Source organism: Lepidochelys olivacea (assembly GCF_965140295.1).
Source record: "Lepidochelys olivacea isolate rLepOli2 genome assembly, chromosome: 14".
Taxonomy (NCBI): Eukaryota; Metazoa; Chordata; order Testudines; family Cheloniidae; genus Lepidochelys; species Lepidochelys olivacea.
In genome coordinates this window covers 43,085,508-43,102,539 of record NC_140424.1, presented here as the reverse complement: position 1 = coordinate 43,102,539, position 17,032 = coordinate 43,085,508, and the positions used below count along the sequence as shown (strand labels likewise).

General features: G+C 51.0%; 2 protein-coding genes across 2 annotated transcripts; one reads left to right on the top strand and one right to left on the bottom strand.

Moving 5' to 3' along the window:
* Positions 1-582: 582 nt before the first annotated feature.
* On the top strand, positions 583-5,859 carry LOC311531035 (killer cell lectin-like receptor subfamily F member 1; the record flags this gene model as incomplete). The annotated part of the gene is made up of 5 exons (XM_084648093.1): positions 583-661; positions 2,709-2,858; positions 3,540-3,694; positions 4,375-4,487; positions 5,745-5,859. 5 exons carry the CDS (start codon positions 583-585, stop codon positions 5,857-5,859), a joined length of 612 nt encoding a protein of 203 aa, XP_084504219.1.
* Positions 5,860-8,081: 2,222 nt separating this feature from the next.
* LOC311531034 (C-type lectin domain family 2 member D-like) lies at positions 8,082-13,766 on the bottom strand (the record flags this gene model as incomplete). Its single annotated transcript, XM_084648092.1, has 5 exons — positions 13,637-13,766; positions 12,898-12,990; positions 12,249-12,427; positions 10,517-10,620; positions 8,082-8,262 (listed from the first exon to the last, which is right to left on the bottom strand). Exons 1-5 carry the CDS (start codon positions 13,722-13,724, stop codon positions 8,082-8,084), a joined length of 645 nt encoding a protein of 214 aa, XP_084504218.1. The 5' UTR covers positions 13,725-13,766.
* Between the last annotated feature and the right edge of the window lie 3,266 nt (positions 13,767-17,032).

The window sequence follows — 17,032 nt, the reverse complement described above, 5'->3', positions numbered from 1 at the left end:
AAAGGAGGACTTGTGGCCCCTTAGAGACTAACCAATTTATTTGAGCATAAGCTTTCGTGAGCTACAGCTCACTTCATCGGATGCATCAAATAAATTGGTTAGTCTCTAAGGGGCCACAAGTCCTCCTTTTCTTTTTGCGAATACAGACTAACACGGCTGTTACTCTGAAACCTAACATTATCATCACTAACACTCCTAACAGGCATCCCCACTAATTAAACCAGTGCAAGTTTGTGTGTGGACAAGGCGTGTATAATCCCGTAAGCGTTGGATAGGCTCTATACATGCATGTGCAAGAAGGCTAAGGAGCATTTCATTTCTGATGTGAAGATGCACTTGGGATAAGGTAGAGTTTCGAAGGAGCCCACCTCAATCTCCGTGATCAGTGAACGCAGGCAATGAATTACATAGGGCTGTTTAGAAGCTCAGCTCCTTTTAATGCTCAAAATTGTGCACACAATGAGGCAGGGCTCCGCCACGGTGCCCGTTTTGTGCAAGGTGGAAGAAAACAGTAAGTATCCGATAATGGCTTTGTTACATTTCAGGGGGGAGTTGCTGGGGTTTTTTTTTAAAACTCAGGCAATGCCATCGAAAGATTACGAGGACCTTATTGAGGTGGCAAAGTCAAGCACTCAGGAACTAGGAAATGCCAGCAACACCGGTGCAAACCCTGAATTCAGCCCCCCCCGATGTGTTGGCATTGTGATAATTTTTTCCCATGGAGCCCCCGTGCCTCAGTCAATGCACAGGGTGGGCAGGGCTCACAGCACCTGTTGTAAAGGTGTCGGTCCAGAAATCAGAAGAGGTTATGCAAATGATGCAATGCCCTGATTTGCATAAATCTTCACTCTCCCCCAATGATTTCCACCCCTCTGACGCACCCCTTTCTAATTGGCCCCTCCTTGCTTAAATTCCCCCCTCTGTCTCTGGTCGTGGGTGGGGGGGACTAAGGAGAGAGCCCTGGGAAACCCCTAGGAGTCCCTATGTTTTCAGATCCTAGAGCGGTTTTCCAATGTCCTAACCATAGAGACTTTGCCTAGAGCAGGGGTGGGCAAACTTTTTGGACCAAGGGCCACATCGGGGGTGTGAAACTGTACGGAGGGCCAGGTAGGGAAGGCTGTGCCTCCCCAAACAGCCTGGCCCCACCCCCTATCTGCCCCCTCCCACTTGCCACCACCCCCCAGGACCCCATCCCCATCCAATCCCCCCTGCTCCCTGTCCCCTGACCTCCCTGATCCCTATCCCCACCCCTGCCCCCTGACAGGCCTCCGCAGGACTCCCACGCCTATTCAACACCCCCCCCATTCCGCGTCCCCTGACCGCCCCCTCCCGGGACCCTCCACCTCTAACTGCCCCCCCCGGACCCCATGCCCTATCCAACACCCCTGCTCCCTGTCCCCTGACTGCCCCGACCTCTATCCACACCCCCGCCCCCTGACAGCTCCCCCCGGGACTCCCACGCCTATCCAACCCCCCCGTTCCCTGTCCCCTGATTGCCTCCCGGGACCCCCTGTCCCTTATCCAACCCCTCCCTCCCCTGCTCCCTGCCCCCTTACCATGCCACTCACCGCAGCAGGAGCTCGAGCGCTGGTGGCTCAACGAGGTGAAGCTGCAGGGGAGGGGGAACAACAGGGGCGGGGCCCGGGGCTAGCCTCCTTGGCCGGGAGCTCAAGGGCCGGGCAGGATGGTCCCACGGGCCAGATGTGGCCCCGGGCCATAGTTTGGCCACCTCTGGCCTAGAGCACTTCCCACATAAATATCCATTCACCCAGCTCCCCGGCTCAGTGACAGTGGGAGATAGAAGCAGGTGCTGAAGAGGTGAGGGCTGAAATCCGGAGTGATCCAGCCAACCCAGGAAACTGAACGGCTCCGGTGCTGAGTGCAAGAGGCACCTGTGCAAGACATGGCCCCCCCTTGCTTCTCACACACTGCCCACCATCCACCCCCTTCAGTGAATCAAAGGCCACCCCGCATCCCTGTCACAGGCACCGTCCAATCTGTGCACTGAATAAGGCCAGGGTTCTGTGAGGACAGCCTGCGTATCATAGACTCATAGACTATCAGGGTTGGAAGGGACCTCAGGAGGTCATCAAGTCCAACCCCTTGCTCAAAGCAGGACCAATCACCAATTTTTGCCCCAGATCCCAAATGGCTCCCTCAAGGATTGAACTCACAACCCTGGGTTTAGCAGGCCAATGCTCAAACCAATGAGCTATGCCTCCCCCCCCTCATACTAACACAGATGCACCAGGGAGGCAGAGGTGAAGTTGCACAAGCAAGCTTCGCCAAGACATTTGCCTAACTTTGGAGCGCTGCCCTCTGCAACCTCCGTGGTCTTTGAACGTAGAAAAAGGTAGGGAATTGTAGGGATTTTCTTGCTCGTTTTCACGCCTGTTACACTTGCCAAGGAACAACTTGCTCATTCTCAAAGGCAGGACAAAATGAAACAGACGGGATCCCAGTGCATGAATTCACCCGAGCTGCTCATGAAGGCCTTGCCTTTGTTACACAGACAGGAAAAGTGAGAAGGAGCTGAACGGTTGTAGCAAAGGAGATGCCCAGTCTATCCATTTCTTTCAGTCCCCTCCCGTCTCTTTCCCTGATACAGTCACTAGACGCTGCTGAAGGAGGTGTAATTTACAGACCCGCATTCGTAATGTTTTAAAGTACAGTCAACAATGTTCATTCACATGGATGTTGTGCTGAAGTTTTTCAGGGCTCCTCGGGGCGTGGACTGGCCCCCGAAGGCGATGTGGTCTCCGAGAGACCCAGAAACGAAAGTAAATGTGTCGCCGGCCTGGAGAAATTGTCTCACCTGAAACAGCACCTGTGTGACCCACCCCAAAGCAGCTCAACAGGTAACCTCACAGGCGTTGACTTTCATTTTTCTGGGTAGCTGCATCTTCAGCGGTTTGTTATTTAACCTGTTTTCCCCCAGGCTGTTTGTGGGACCTGCTTTTAGCCATTCGCTCCCCGCCCCAAAGACCCTGTACTGATATGAGACCTTGGTGGGGAATGGAAAGTTCTGTTCCGTGGGAGATTCCGACCTTTGGGAATTTTTTTTTCATCCAACTCAGAACCAAGAGCGGAAGTCTTGATGTTTCCTGGGAAACGAAAATGCCAAACAATTTTGATCCAGGACCGTTGCAATGTTTCAGTTTGATAATGTCAAACCCTCCACCCCCGAGGCCCCACCCTCGCTCTCTCTCTTCCTGTCCCCACTCCACCCTCTCCCCGATGCCCCCGCCCACTCACCATTCTCCACCCTCCTCCAAGCCCCTCCCTGACCTGCCAAACAGCTGGTCAGCAGCTACAAACAACTCCTGCTCACACTGGAATGCATTACCTAGGGAGGTGGTGGAATCTCCTTCCTTAGAAGTTTTTAAGGTCAGGCTTGACAAAGCCCTGGCTGGGATGATTTAATTGGGGATCGGTCCTGCTTTGAGCAGGGGGTTGGACTAGATGACCTCCTGAGGTCCCTTCCAACCCTGATATTCTATGATTCTATGATTCATGAATGATGCTCTTTCCCCCTCCAGAAGGCTCCAGCTGCGTACTTTGCCCCCACGACTGGCTGCCGTACAAGGGAAAATGTTACTGGGTGTCTAAAGAAACTAGAATGTGGAACAGCAGCCGTGATGACTGCTTAACGAAGAGCTCTCGTTTACTGGTGACCCAGGACCAGGAGGAGATGGTAAAGTTAATTTTCTTGCAGGATATTGGAGCACTGCGCCATAATAAACCAAATGTGGGAAAACGTAGTTCCAACCCCACCGGTAAGCTAGCAGATATTTTGTTTGAAGGTCAGCGTCTAGGAGTGCCAAGATCCCAAGTGCGGTATGCACGGTTGCCCGTTTGGGTAATATTTAGAAACCTCACACTCCCGCAGGAGTGCTGGAACCTCCCTGCCCTGCCTCTTCCCCCCGAGGCCCTGCCCCTGCCCCACGTCTTCCTCTGAGGCCCCACCCCCATCCACTCCTCTACCTCCATATCCCCCGTTGCTCGCTGCTTTTCCCCTCCCACCCCCCCTGCCCAGGTCAGGAGGGACTTGTCTGCGGAGCTGGGGGTGGGAGCTGCAGCCGCCTAACGATGGTAGGAGACAGACCAGGCTGAATAGGGGCTGGCGCGGGTGATGATCCCCGCCTCCCCTGCTCACAGTAACTGGACTTTGGTTGTCCAGTCGGTAGATCTGACCGGACACTGTCAGGTCTCCTTTTCGACCAGACTTTCCCATCAAAAACCAGGCACCTGGCCACCCTAACAGCATGTTGTGTTGTGTTGGATTTTTATTGCCCTTGGATTAACACTGAAGCAGACTTCAGAGAATTAAAGCACCATTTATTCACCCAGATGCCTGTCTCGTCCACTTTACAGGATTACATACAGACGATCACAATCGAGAAAAATTCTCTTTGGATTGGATTAAACTTTAAATCTCCCGAGAGGACGTGGATGTGGGTAGATGGCTCCCCCTTCAACAGAGACCTGTGAGTTTCCTAATGTTTTTCCTATTTGTGTTTGCAAACAATCTTACTGCCTTGTTTGCGGATTCAGAAGCCAAAAATGTGACACTTCACCTCCTTTGAAATTATTACCGTATGGGAAAGCCCAAGCCTTCAAAACCCTAAGTCAGGTCCCCAAAATGGTGAGATTTGCTTAAAAATCATGAGTAGTGGGGTTTTTTTTAATGCATTTAGGGTTCTTTGTCTTTGTCTTCTGGTTTTTGGGGTCATGTTTTCAATCAAAAGGACGGGTAGAAACTTTGTTTTTTAAAAGGCAAGCTGAGATTCTCCCATAATCACCTGACTCCAAGAGCTGGAACTTAAAGAAAAGCACAAAATAGCATGAGGCTGGCCGTAAAACTGCAAGTGTTCATAGTGCTGCAGAAGGGAAGGTCACAACATGTGTCAATGGAAAGGCTTGGGGGTTTGTGTGTATTTCAGGTGTCGCAATAACCAGAGAGCCAGGTTCAACATAACCTGATGTTCAGGTGAGAGCAAGGCATCTCTTCTAAAACAGTTTGGTTTGAGCCACACTGGCAGATTCTAGGAATTTCTATTAAAGCCCTGGTCATCCGGACCTGAAAGATGTCCCTTCCCAGATGAGCAAGGACGTGCGTCTGTGTGCAGCTAACGAGGCCTAGCGGGCACTTGAAAGTTGTAACAGTATCACTGCATCAGTTAGGGGAGGTGAATTTTTACTGGTATAATTATACCATTATAAGGAGGGAGTTCTCCCGTCAGCATAGTTAATCCACGTCCCCGAGAGGTGGCAGGCAGGTGGACAGAAGAATTGTTTTCTGAACCTTGCGCTGGCTGCACCAGGAGTTAGGTCAGGATAGCTACGTCTCTCAGGGGTGTGGATTGTTCACACCCCTGTTAGACCTAGCTGTACCAATATAAGTCCCTAGTGTAGGCCAGCATCTAGGCTCCTAACTCCCATGGATTTCAGTATTTAGATAGAAGGGATTTCCATTGAAATCGGTGGTAGTTCGGAGCCTAACTACCTTTGAGGATCTAGGTCTGAGTGACTTGACAAAGGCCATGCAGGGAAATCTGTGGCAGAGGCTAGAACCAAGTGCTGATCTCCTGGGGCTCAGCCCAGTGCATTAACAATAAGGCCAGCCTTCCCTTTGAAATGGGGGGGGAAGAAAGTGACAGCGTCCTGCCCCACGGCACCGCTACAGACCCAACTCCCTGCAAAGTCTAAATACATCGGCAATGACTGGCTCTTTGATTCCACAGCGCAGGGAAACCCAGTGGAAGGGACTGCGGGGTGTTAAAAAGAAACCAGATTGGATTGGAAACCTGCAGCGCTGAATTAAAATGGATCTGCCGGAAAGATGCGCTCCTGATCTAAGCAAGGCCGTTGCAGAACTGACAGAGGAGAGGCCTTCTGTCTGGGTCTGCCCCGAGAAGATTATTGTAAGGGCTTTGTAACTTCCGTTGTTCCACTGTTTGATGCATCTGGGGCAGGATCCCAGCTGATGTAAATCAGCGCGGCCTCATTGGCAGAGCTGTGGGCCAGTTTACACAAGATGGGGATGCTGCTGACACTGAGGTGGCCCCCGATGGTTGAGTCACTGTTCCAGCTGCATGTTCTCCTGCCCTGCGCTTTCCCCACCCTGCTTCTCTCTCTCGCTGAGATTCGTGGTGGGGACTGGACCCTGCTGTCAACCTGGGTTGTTTAAACCCGGTGCTCACGAAACGCCTCTGAGCAGAATTAGGTGGTATGGTGCTTTCTGTGGTAGGAAGAGGCCCTGGACCATAAGCCCGTGTACCAGAGGTCTGGTATGAGGCCTGAGGCCTGGACTAAAGTGGTCAAAACTTTGCTGACATGAAGCAAAACCAGGTTGTAAGCAAGAGGCAGGCCCTGCTCACGCAGACACATTCCAGGGTGGTACCCGAACACCTCGATATCAGCACATTGCCCACAGATCTCAGGAACACACTGACCCACCTTAAGGACAAAGTCAGATAACAACATGATGAACACAGATGTTTTGTTCAAACCAACCCGTACAAGGTAACGGGTGGCCCCTGGATATATCAGTGGCTGGCACCCTGATCCATCAGAAGTGATACGTAACTTGTTTGTATCTGTGTATAAAGATGTATCTCAGAGACTGTCTTTGTCTGGTCTAGAGGATAGCGGAAGGTCCTGCCACCAGCTGAGCTAGTCCATCACAATGGGCATACGTGTGTTAGCGTACCTGTAATCGTCAAGCCAGGGCATTAGGACTGTGCTTTATTGACAATAAACCTGACCAAGCGCCTTGGCATCTTAATGGATCGTGTGGTCATTGAGCGGTTCGCTCGAGGTTGGCCGTGCGAGCTGTCTGCGCAGAGCTGGGATGGCACACAGGGAGAAAACACACACTAACCCAACCATACCTACGATGGTATTCGATGTCACTTGTGGATCCCCTCAACCTCCCTGTCGTTTTTGGGACTCAGTCTCTTCAGGTGCATTTAACTCCAGACACTGATCCTGCGTCCCTTAAAAAAAACAGATTGTCTGAAAAGTCTCCCGTCACCACCCTGGGGCACGGGTCACTTGCTGGAGGATTCTCTGCACCTTAAAGTCTTTAAACTATGATTTGAGGACTTCAATAGCTCAGATATAGGTGAGAGGTTTATTGCAGGAGTGGGTGGGTGAGATCCTGTGGCCTGCATTGTGCAGGAGGTCAGACTAGATGATCATAATGGTCCCTTCTGACCTTAATATCTATGAGTCTAAGCTGTGAGCTCTGAAGCAGGAGGGTTCGGATCCTGTGTAACTTTTTTCTAAGCAGCAAAAGTTCCTTGTTGCAGCATCGCCTGCCCGATCTGGTTTTGGGCTAGCTGCTGCCTCAGTTTCCCCTCTCTCCAGTGGGAATCTCCGAACCTTCCAGCCTCGCTTGGTTGTTGCAGGGACCTGGCCCTCCAGCTAAGTTGTAAAAGAAAATTCCACCCTTTCCAATGTCTCTGAGGACATAAACAAACACAAAAGAATCTGCTATCCCAGCCTAAAGTTCTCTTCTGTCTTCTTTCCTCTAATTCGTCTGACCATTAACTGAGCAAAGCTCTTTCCTAGACTCTCTCATAGCTCCTGCTGAGGTTCTTAGAGTCTCTACCAAGCATCTATCCCCAGAGCTTCCTACCTGGCATTTCCTATCTTCTGCTCCGCAAGCTTCTCTCCTTTCGCCACCCCTCGAGGCCTGAATTAGCCCCATGACCTGCCTGTCATGTGACTTAGCTTGCCTCCCCAGGTGGAGAAATAAGCAAAGTGTAACAGGTGCGGCTGGGACCCATCTTCCCTTAAAGGGCCAGCCACCCTGTGATAGTCCCATTCTCCAGCTAAATGTCCAGTCCTCCTTTGAATCTTGCTGAGCTCACGGCCTCAATAACATCTTGTGGCCATGAGTTCCACAGGATAATTAAGCAGTGTGTCGATAAAAAAAATTCTTTTCATCTATTTCAAATATGCTGCCTTTCCATTTCATTGGCTGCCCTCTTGATTTGATTGATTTTTTACGTGGAGTAGATGCCTACTGATCAGCTATGCGTTACAAATGAGCATAAGACAGTTTGCATATTTTTTTAGACGGCTTTATTAGGTAACAGCATGTTTCTGTTTTGCCGTCTCTTCCAGGCAGTTCTCTTTTCATTTCCCACATCCAACAGTCTGGCGCAGATGCAATTCTTCTCTGTCTCACAGCTTGACGTGCTGACACCTATGTCATTCAGATATGCACAGTCGCCTCCTCCCCTTACTTCGAACCTGCAACCAGAAGCCACGGAGCTAGAATCAGTCCGTAGCCAAGGCTAGTGTGTCCCACCCACAGAGAGGCATAAACTTGCGCAGATTTTGTTAAACTGGGGGCAGCCCCCTGTGTGGATGGATGCCGTGATTCCGGTTTAAGAGCGTTTTATTTTGTTTTAGCTCGTACCAGTTCCCAGCTGACTGACGCTAAACCAGAATAAGCCACTTAAACTGAAAGAAGAATGTCCAGACAGCCTTTAGCACTGGTTTAACTAAACCGGTATAAAATCACACCTCAAGTCTAACGGGGGCCACTCTGCATGTAGACCAGCCCAGAGACAGACAGTGGAATTCTCCGCACCAAAGCAGAGCCCGAGAGGAAGTGTCTAACCTGTTCTTAAAAACCTCCCACAACAGGGATCTCACAACCTCCCAGGTAACCTTCTAACTACGCTGATAGTTAGAAGGTTAGGCCATGTCTACACTTGCATTTTATAGCACCCTAACTTGCTGGCTCAAGGGCGTGAAAAATCACACACACACACACCCTGAGCAGAGCACGTTTGAGGGCTGTATCTGTGCTCCCAGCACTCAGAGCTATTCCCCGCGTGGAGGTGGATTACACAGAGCGCGGGGAGAGCTCTCTTCCAGCCCTCGCGCGTGACCACACTCACACACATCAAACTTTGTAGTGTGCACACTTAGCCTTAGACAAATGCCTGTCACGGCTGGTCTAGGTTTACTTGGTCCTGCCTCAGTGCAGGGAGCTGGACTAGACGACCTCCCTCAAGGCCCCTTCCAACCCTACATTTCTATGATTTTGATGAGTCTATGAATGGAGTTTGTAATACGATGCTCAACTGTATCACACTGTTAAGCCACTAGATGGCGCCATGTGTCACATACCCTATTGACGCTAACCCCAGTCATACCTGGCTCAGTATTAAAGGATCATACAGACTGACACGGCTGCTACTCTGAAACATATCTGGTGTGGGTCTCTACAAAGGACACTCTGTAGCCAGTCCATAACCCGGTACCAGAGCCTGGCCTGCTAGGGGCAGCCCTGCCCTCTACCCTGTACATGAAGCACATGACAGAGTATGTTGGAGAGAGAGAACAGAGGGTGGATAACCGGATGCTGATCTTTAACAACTGCCGGTCAGGGATGTGAAACATGAAAACAGCCTGGCAGGAATGTGAAACAAAGCCCTGATGTGGGGAGGCGGGTTGGAACTGGGCTAAGGTGGTTGCCACCCAGAGCGTAACTTATTATTAGGTTTATTAAGGTATAGCCTGAGGAGCAGAGGAGTGTAGGATCCGATTGCGCTAGGTGCTGTACAAACACAGAGTCACTGACTGTCTCACAGCGCTGACAATCGGCGTAGACCTGACAGACACAGGGCAGGGGTAGGAGTGGCACACACAGGTAGCGTGAACGATGGGATGGCAGCAAAGGGCATGGGAGTGGCACCATTTTTATTTATTTATTTTATTTGGTGGGTTAGTGAGGAGGGGCTCAGCTAAGAGGAAAGGGGGGGAGGGGGAAAGGACAGAGCAGAAGAGGGGCAGGGGTGGCGTGAAGCACCTGTGAATACATCTACACTGCAAAGGAAGATGTCACTAACACCAGTGGGCATACCCACACTAACCTTAATCTCGCTAGCATGGGTAATAATCGCAGTGCCCAGGTGGCAGCATGGACGTCAGTGCGAGCTAGCCACAGGAGCGCATAGCCTGTACGCCTGGCATGCATGCACTCAGGGTGCTTGGCTGTGCTGCCAGGCCTACCCCACACTACAATGACACCTCCATCTGGGGTGCAGAAAGACCCTGCAACAGAGTGGGGTAGAGACAAGGGTTGGAGCAAACAATCAGAGATGAAATCCTGGAGGCACTGGGCCAGAGAGGCAGGTAAGGCTGCCAGCATGGTTTTGCTTTTCCATTCTAACCTAAAGACCTAAAATACTGTATTCCTGTTAACTAAAACACCTTGGCTTTCTCTACAAACAGCTGCTGGTTGCATCGTTCCCTCAAGGGGTGAAGTCTCTAAGCAGAGGCTTGTGCTGATGCCAGTTTCAGGAGAGTGGGGCCACAGGGTTCCCCCCCACAACAAACTAAACCCACAAGAGGTGGAAATACTAGTTTTTCACCTATTTTTGACCCATGTCCATTTGTCGAGGTTGATCTCCGTTGTTGATCTCTCTGCACTCTGCACTTCCAACACCAATGACTTAGTACTGAGAAAATTTAGAGCCAGAAACAGACTCACCAGTTGTCAAATTCGGTGCCGTTGGGCCACTTCCACAAATGGCTGGGCTCCCTTCTGAGGCCGATCCAATGGTAAACACTCCCTTTGTAACGCAGAAGGAATGCCTTCAAAACAAACAAAGGGAAAGCCTCTGTCTTTTTGTTTATTTATAAGCATTTCCATGGTGCTCATCCCCTGAGCACTAGCCGCAGTGAGCACCCCTGGGACTCTCTCGTCTCCATTCAGTTCTAGCGTCTGCTGTACGCAATGCTGCGTAACACACAGCCTTTAATGCTTGCCCAGAATTGAAGCTTTTTTAAAAAAAATAAACCCACCGAGCTTCCCAAGCCCACTCCTCTGCTCCGGCTCATAGGAGTACGGAGAGATGCTGCTTTATGTTCTGGGCTGTTGTGCCATTCAGGTTTGTGCTGCGTGGCTGGACACCCCAGCTAAATGAAAACCTGACAGACTCCAGAGACAGTTACTGGTCTCGGGGCTTTAGCTGAAGTTCTGCTTTACAGGTGTTTGGGGAATTCTTGGACACTGTGGGTGTCGGAGCATGTCTTGTGACAGGTATCGCAACCCTCTGCAGTATCTTTGGGGATCACTGTATTGCATTATGAATGGTTTACGATTGACGCCCCGCCCATCACGTCTACCAGCATAGACCGAATCTATAATGCGGGGTGGGGGGGAAACAGCAGGGGGAGTGGGGGGCATTTTAGGCCACCTTCCTCTATCGTCAGAAAGCAAAATAGGGCGCAAGGCCCCCGGCTGGAGACCTCAGGGCTCTGCCACACCCATCCCAGGAAAGGAGCAGCGGAGAGGCCCTACAAGCCGGCTAGAATGGCTGCAGGGGAAGCAGCCAATCAAGGCCCAGGAGGACCTTATAAAAGGAGCTGCAGAGCAGAACAGCAGTTAGTTGCTGCTGGAAGCTGGAAAAGAAGTGACTGTGTACCTGGCTGGCAGCTAGAACGGAGCCAAGGGCAGTTTGCTCGCAGAGCCTGGGGGAACAATGAAGGAGCTCCCGGCTGGCTGCGGACACTGAGCAGGGACTGAGCCGGTGGAGGGCTGTAAGATAGTGTCTCCAGGGAGGAAATCCTGGGGATACAGCCCCATAGCAGGGCTGGACTGATTTAAAGGACGCAGACACACCCAACCAGAGGGGGCGCTCGCAAGAGGTGGGTGCCAACTCTTTTACAGGAATATTGGAGGGAAAGCGTGTTGCTCTCTGTAGGGGCTGGGGGTGCTGGAAGACAAGGCTTTATTGTAAAGGGGACGAGCTCACTCTACAATGCCCAAGAGCCGGGCAAAAAAAGGCCCTCTCTTCAGTCAGCCACTCCTCCCGTTTGCCCATCCATATGGGACCACTGACTGCGCTGAGCTGAGCGGGGAATGAACTCCCTTTCATCTCCAGGAGATGAGCAGGACTGGAGCTGTGTTTCCCCACTGAATTCCTGCTCGGAGAAAGAGCTGGGGCAGGCGGACCATGAGCCACTTCAATCACGCACAGGCTGCAAAGCCCCAGCTCCAGCCAGGGACCTGGAAAGATCATTCGCTCTGCCCTCCCGGCACGGGACGCACAGGGGCCCCTCACGCTGCAGGGCCTGGGCACTGTCCCACTGGCTCACATGACAGATTCTGTCTAGGCTGGAAGACGTTATGGGCCGGGTGTGAAACATAAGCCATTCATCATTGGCGCTGCCATGCCAAGGCCCGTCTAGTGCGTTCACAAAACACCTGGGTCTCTCACCATCTCCAGGCTGCTGTCAATCCCAGCCAGGGAGGCGCCGTGTGAAGAGCAGTAGCTCTGGCTGGCGGTCCAATTCCTTTCGTCCTCGGAGAAGAAGTAGCACCGTCTTTGGTAGCCAACCCAGCCATCCGGACATGATGGGACAGCCGCAGAATCCAAACATGACTTCCTGGTTCTGACTGAAACAGAGAACGTAACACAGGGGCTGTCCCCTCCTCATCTCTGTATCCAAGGGGAACAAGTAGGATAATCCCCTTAGGCCTCAGAGAATCCCCTAAGCAGCTCTGGCAATTGCTTGGACGCAGTGGTGGGCGGTGATGTTTTCAGTATGGCAATTCCACACCCGCATGCAGGACAAGACCTCCCCTTCCAAACGTTTCACAAATGGGGAGGGGGCGCCGAAGATGCTCCTCGCTCGGGGGCGCCATTAGGTCTAGGGCCAGCATTAAAAAACAAGTAGGAGGCAACTTCAGGAGCTAAGAACTGGGAAGCCGTTTGGCTAAGCTTTTCCCGTTTGGCTGCAGCGCGATGCTGGCTCCCCCAAACCTCGCGAGGACGTCCGCTCCAGGGCCTGGAGATGTGCGCTCGAGCCAGCTCCAGATCTGAACAGAAAAGACAGAGAGCGAACCCATAAGAGCTGCGCACTCACCTGCCAGGATGGCTGTGGTTGCGATTAAACCCGAGATGAGGACGGTGACGGCTGCGACGATCGTAAGTGCTGTAGGTTTCCCGAGCCTGTAACCTGAAAGAGACCAATGTATGAACACCCCTGGGGTTGCTGCAGCGGGGAGGAATCGGAGTTATTTATTTACCATGGCCCAGTGCAGAGACAGGGGACGGTTTGCACACCCCCCTAGTCAAGCAAATGGACAGTCACGAGCTTCTTGGTAGATGAGAGTTTGTCGCTGTCTCTGATCTACCCTGCACTGAATATGGGATTACGAATTTCCTCCCAAGCTTTTCGACAGCATTTATCACCGCAGTAACTCGGCGAGAGATTTAAACGGGTAACGATTAGAGACCGGCATGGAACAAGCCAACCTGCACCCGGCGCAGCTAAGCTTTTGCCGTCATGTCCCAGCGAAACAAACGGGGATATTCCGCCCTGAACCAGACGGGGAGAGACAGGGACACAGTCCCAAATGGGTGCCGCTGGCAAGCCCACAAAATGCCCCTGCACCCTGTTACACAGCCATAAGCGCCCGGCTGCAGGGCAAGTTGTAGCAGTCCCTGCAAAGCAAGCAGCGGGGCTCATAGGAAGCCGGTGGGGTGATCAGATCCCTGCTGCGTTCGCAGGCAGGTGTTGGGGCTGCTGCACCCAAAACTGAACATCTGGCTTCATCTGCAGAAGCCGCAGTGTTTCTCCCAGGCAGAGGGGCTCCACCTACCTGGTTCCTTTCCTTGCTCTTGGTCTCCACTGCTATTAAGGGGAACATCCAGCTGCTGTTCCTTACAGATACCCAGGCCATTGTACATGCTTTGTCTTTCTGGGTCATTCTCTGTTAAAAAAAAAAATCACAATTCTGCTTGAAGTTACAGTGATGTAATTGAATGATTAGAGGGGGGGAAATTCTCTGTGGTGTCAGAGTAACAGCCGTGTTAGTCTGTATTCGCAAAAAGAAAAGGAGGACTTGTGGCACCTTAGAGACTAACCAATTTATTAGAGCATAAGCTTTCGTGAGCTACAGCTCACTTCCTCAGATGCATATCGTGGAAACTGCAGCAGGCTTTATATATACACAGAGAATATGAAACAATACCTATTCCCACCCCACTGTCCTGCTGGTAATAGCTTATCTAAAGTGATTTCCAGCACAAATCCAGGTTTTCTCACCCTCCACCCCCCCACACAAATTCACTCTCCTGCTGGTGATAGCCCATCCAAAGTGACAACTCTTTACACAATGTGCATGACAATCAAGCTGGGCTATTTCCTGCATAAATCCAGGTTCTCACATCCCCCCCACCCCCATACACACACAAACTCACTCTCCTGCTGGTAATAGCTCATCCAAACTGACCACTCTTCAAGTTAAAATCCAAGTTAAACCAGAACATCTGGGGGGGGGGGGTAGGAAAAAACAAGAGGAAACAGGCTACCCTGCATAATGACTTAGCCACTCCAAGTCTCTATTTAAGCCTAAATTAATAGTATCCAATTTGCAAATGAATTCCAATTCAGCAGTTTCTCGCTGGAGTCTGGATTTGTAGTTTTTTTGTTTTAAGATAGCGACCTTCATGTCTGTGATTGCGTGACCAGAGAGATTGAAGTGTTCTCCGACTGGTTTATGAATGTTATAATTCTTGAGATCTGATTTGTGTCCATTTATTCTTTTACGTAGAGACTGTCCAGTTTGACCAATGTACATGGCAGAGGGGCATTGCTGGCACATGATGGCATATATCACATTGGTGGATGTGCAGGTGAACGAGCCTCTGATAGTGTGGCTGATGTTATTAGGCCCTGTGATGGTGTCCCCTGAATAGATATGTGGGCACAGTTGGCAACGGGCTTTGTTGCAAGGATAAGTTCCTGGGTTAGTGGTTCTGTTGTGTGGTATGTGGTTGTTGGTGAGTATTTGCTTCAGGTTGCGGGGCTGTCTGTAGGCAAGGACTGGCCTGTCTCCCAAGATTTGTGAGAGTGTTGGGTCATCCTTTAGGATAGGTTGTAGATCCTTAATAATGCGTTGGAGGGGTTTTAGTTGGGGGCTGAAGGTGACGGCTAGTGGCGTTCTGTTATTTTCTTTGTTAGGCCTGTCCTGTAGTAGGTAACTTCTGGGAACTCTTCTGGCTCTATCAATCTGTTTCTTTACTTCTGCAGGTGGGTATTGTAGTTGTAAGAAAGCTTGACAGAGATCTTGTAGGTGTTTGTCTCTGTCTGAGGGGTTGGAGCAAATGCGGTTGTATCGCAGAGCTTGGCTGTAGACGATGGATCGTGTGGTGTGGTCAGGGTGAAAGCTGGAGGCATGCAGGTAGGAATAGCGGTCAGTAGGTTTCCGGTATAGGGTGGTGTTTATGTGACCATTGTTTATTAGCACTGTAGTGTCCAGGAAGTGGATCTCTTGTGTGGACTGGACCAGGCTGAGGTTGGTGGTGGGATGGAAATTGTTGAAATCATGGTGGAATTCCTCAAGGGCTTCTTTTCCATGGGTCCAGATGATGAAGATGTCATCAATATAGCGCAAGTAGAGTAGGGGCTTTAGGGGACGAGAGCTGAGGAAGCGTTGTTCTAAATCAGCCATAAAAATGTTGGCATACTGTGGGGCCATGCGGGTACCCATAGCAGTGCCGCTGATCTGAAGGTATACATTGTCCCCAAATGTGAAGTAGTTATGGGTAAGGACAAAGTCACAAAGTTCAGCCACCAGGTTAGCCGTGACATTATCGGGGATAGTGTTCTTGACGGCTTGTAGTCCATCTTTGTGTGGAATGTTGGTGTAGAGGGCTTCTACATCCATAGTGGCCAGGATGGTGTTATCAGGAAGATCACCGATGGATTGTAGTTTCCTCAGGAAGTCAGTGGTGTCTCGAAGGTAGCTGGGAGTGCTGGTAGCGTAGGGCCTGAGGAGGGAGTCTACATAGCCAGACAATCCTGCTGTCAGGGTGCCAATGCCTGAGATGATGGGGCGCCCAGGATTTCCAGGTTTATGGATCTTGGGTAGTAGATAGAATATCCCAGGTCGGGGTTCCAGGGGTGTGTCTGTGCGGATTTGATCTTGTGCTTTTTCAGGAAGTTTCTTGAGCAAATGCTGTAGTTGCTTTTGGTAACTCTCAGTGGGATCAGAGGGTAATGGCTTGTAGAAACTCGTGTTGGAGAGCTGCCGAGCAGCCTCTTGTTCATATTCCGACCTATTCATGACGACAACAGCACCTCCTTTGTCAGCCTTTTTGATTATGATGTCAGAGTTGTTTCTGAGGCTGTGGATGGCATTGCGTTCCGCATGGCTGAGGTTATGGGGCAAGTGATTCCTTTGTGTGTTGGACAGCAGCTTGTGTTGTTATTATTTGTTATCTGCATTATGTTAGGGCCCGGGTCCCCCTGTGCTCCACGCGCCACACACAACTAACAAAAAACTGTTCTCTGCCCCAAAGAGTTTGCAATCTAAAGGCGGGTCGACACTTAAAATGCTGAGTCGGCACAGTTGCACCACGGCTGGTAATAGCTCACCTTTCCCGATCGCTCTGGTTACAGTCTCTACGGTGACACCCATTGTTTCATGCTCTCTGTGTATACAGAATCTCCCCACTGTATTTTCCACTGCATGCAGCCGATGAAGTGAGCTGTAGCTCACGAAAGCTTATGCTCTAATAAATTGGTTAGTCTCTAAGGTGCCACAAGTCCTCCTGTTCTTTTCACTTTAATGAAGACACTCTCAGCGAAAGGGCGAGAGCTCTCCAGTCAGCCGACAGGATACTTACTCCACCTCCCTGAGAGGCGGTAGCTATGGCGACAGGAGCAGTTCTCCCGTTGACAAAGCGCTGTCTACACTGGGGGTAGGTTGGTATTACTATGTCGCTCAGACGGGTGTATTTTTCACACCCCTGAGCGACGTAATTATACCAATAGACGGCTGTAGTGTAGAACTGACCTAAAGACCCCAATCCTGCAAACATTGACATGCCTATTTAACGTCACACACTGAGCGGGCTCCTGGAAGCCAAGGGGGCTACTCACAGCACGAAGCATGTGCATTCGTTTTGGCAGGATCAGAGCCTACCGATCAGACAAGAGGCAGCGGGTGAATCCAACAACGAGATGGGAGGAGCCCTGAAATGGTTCTGAT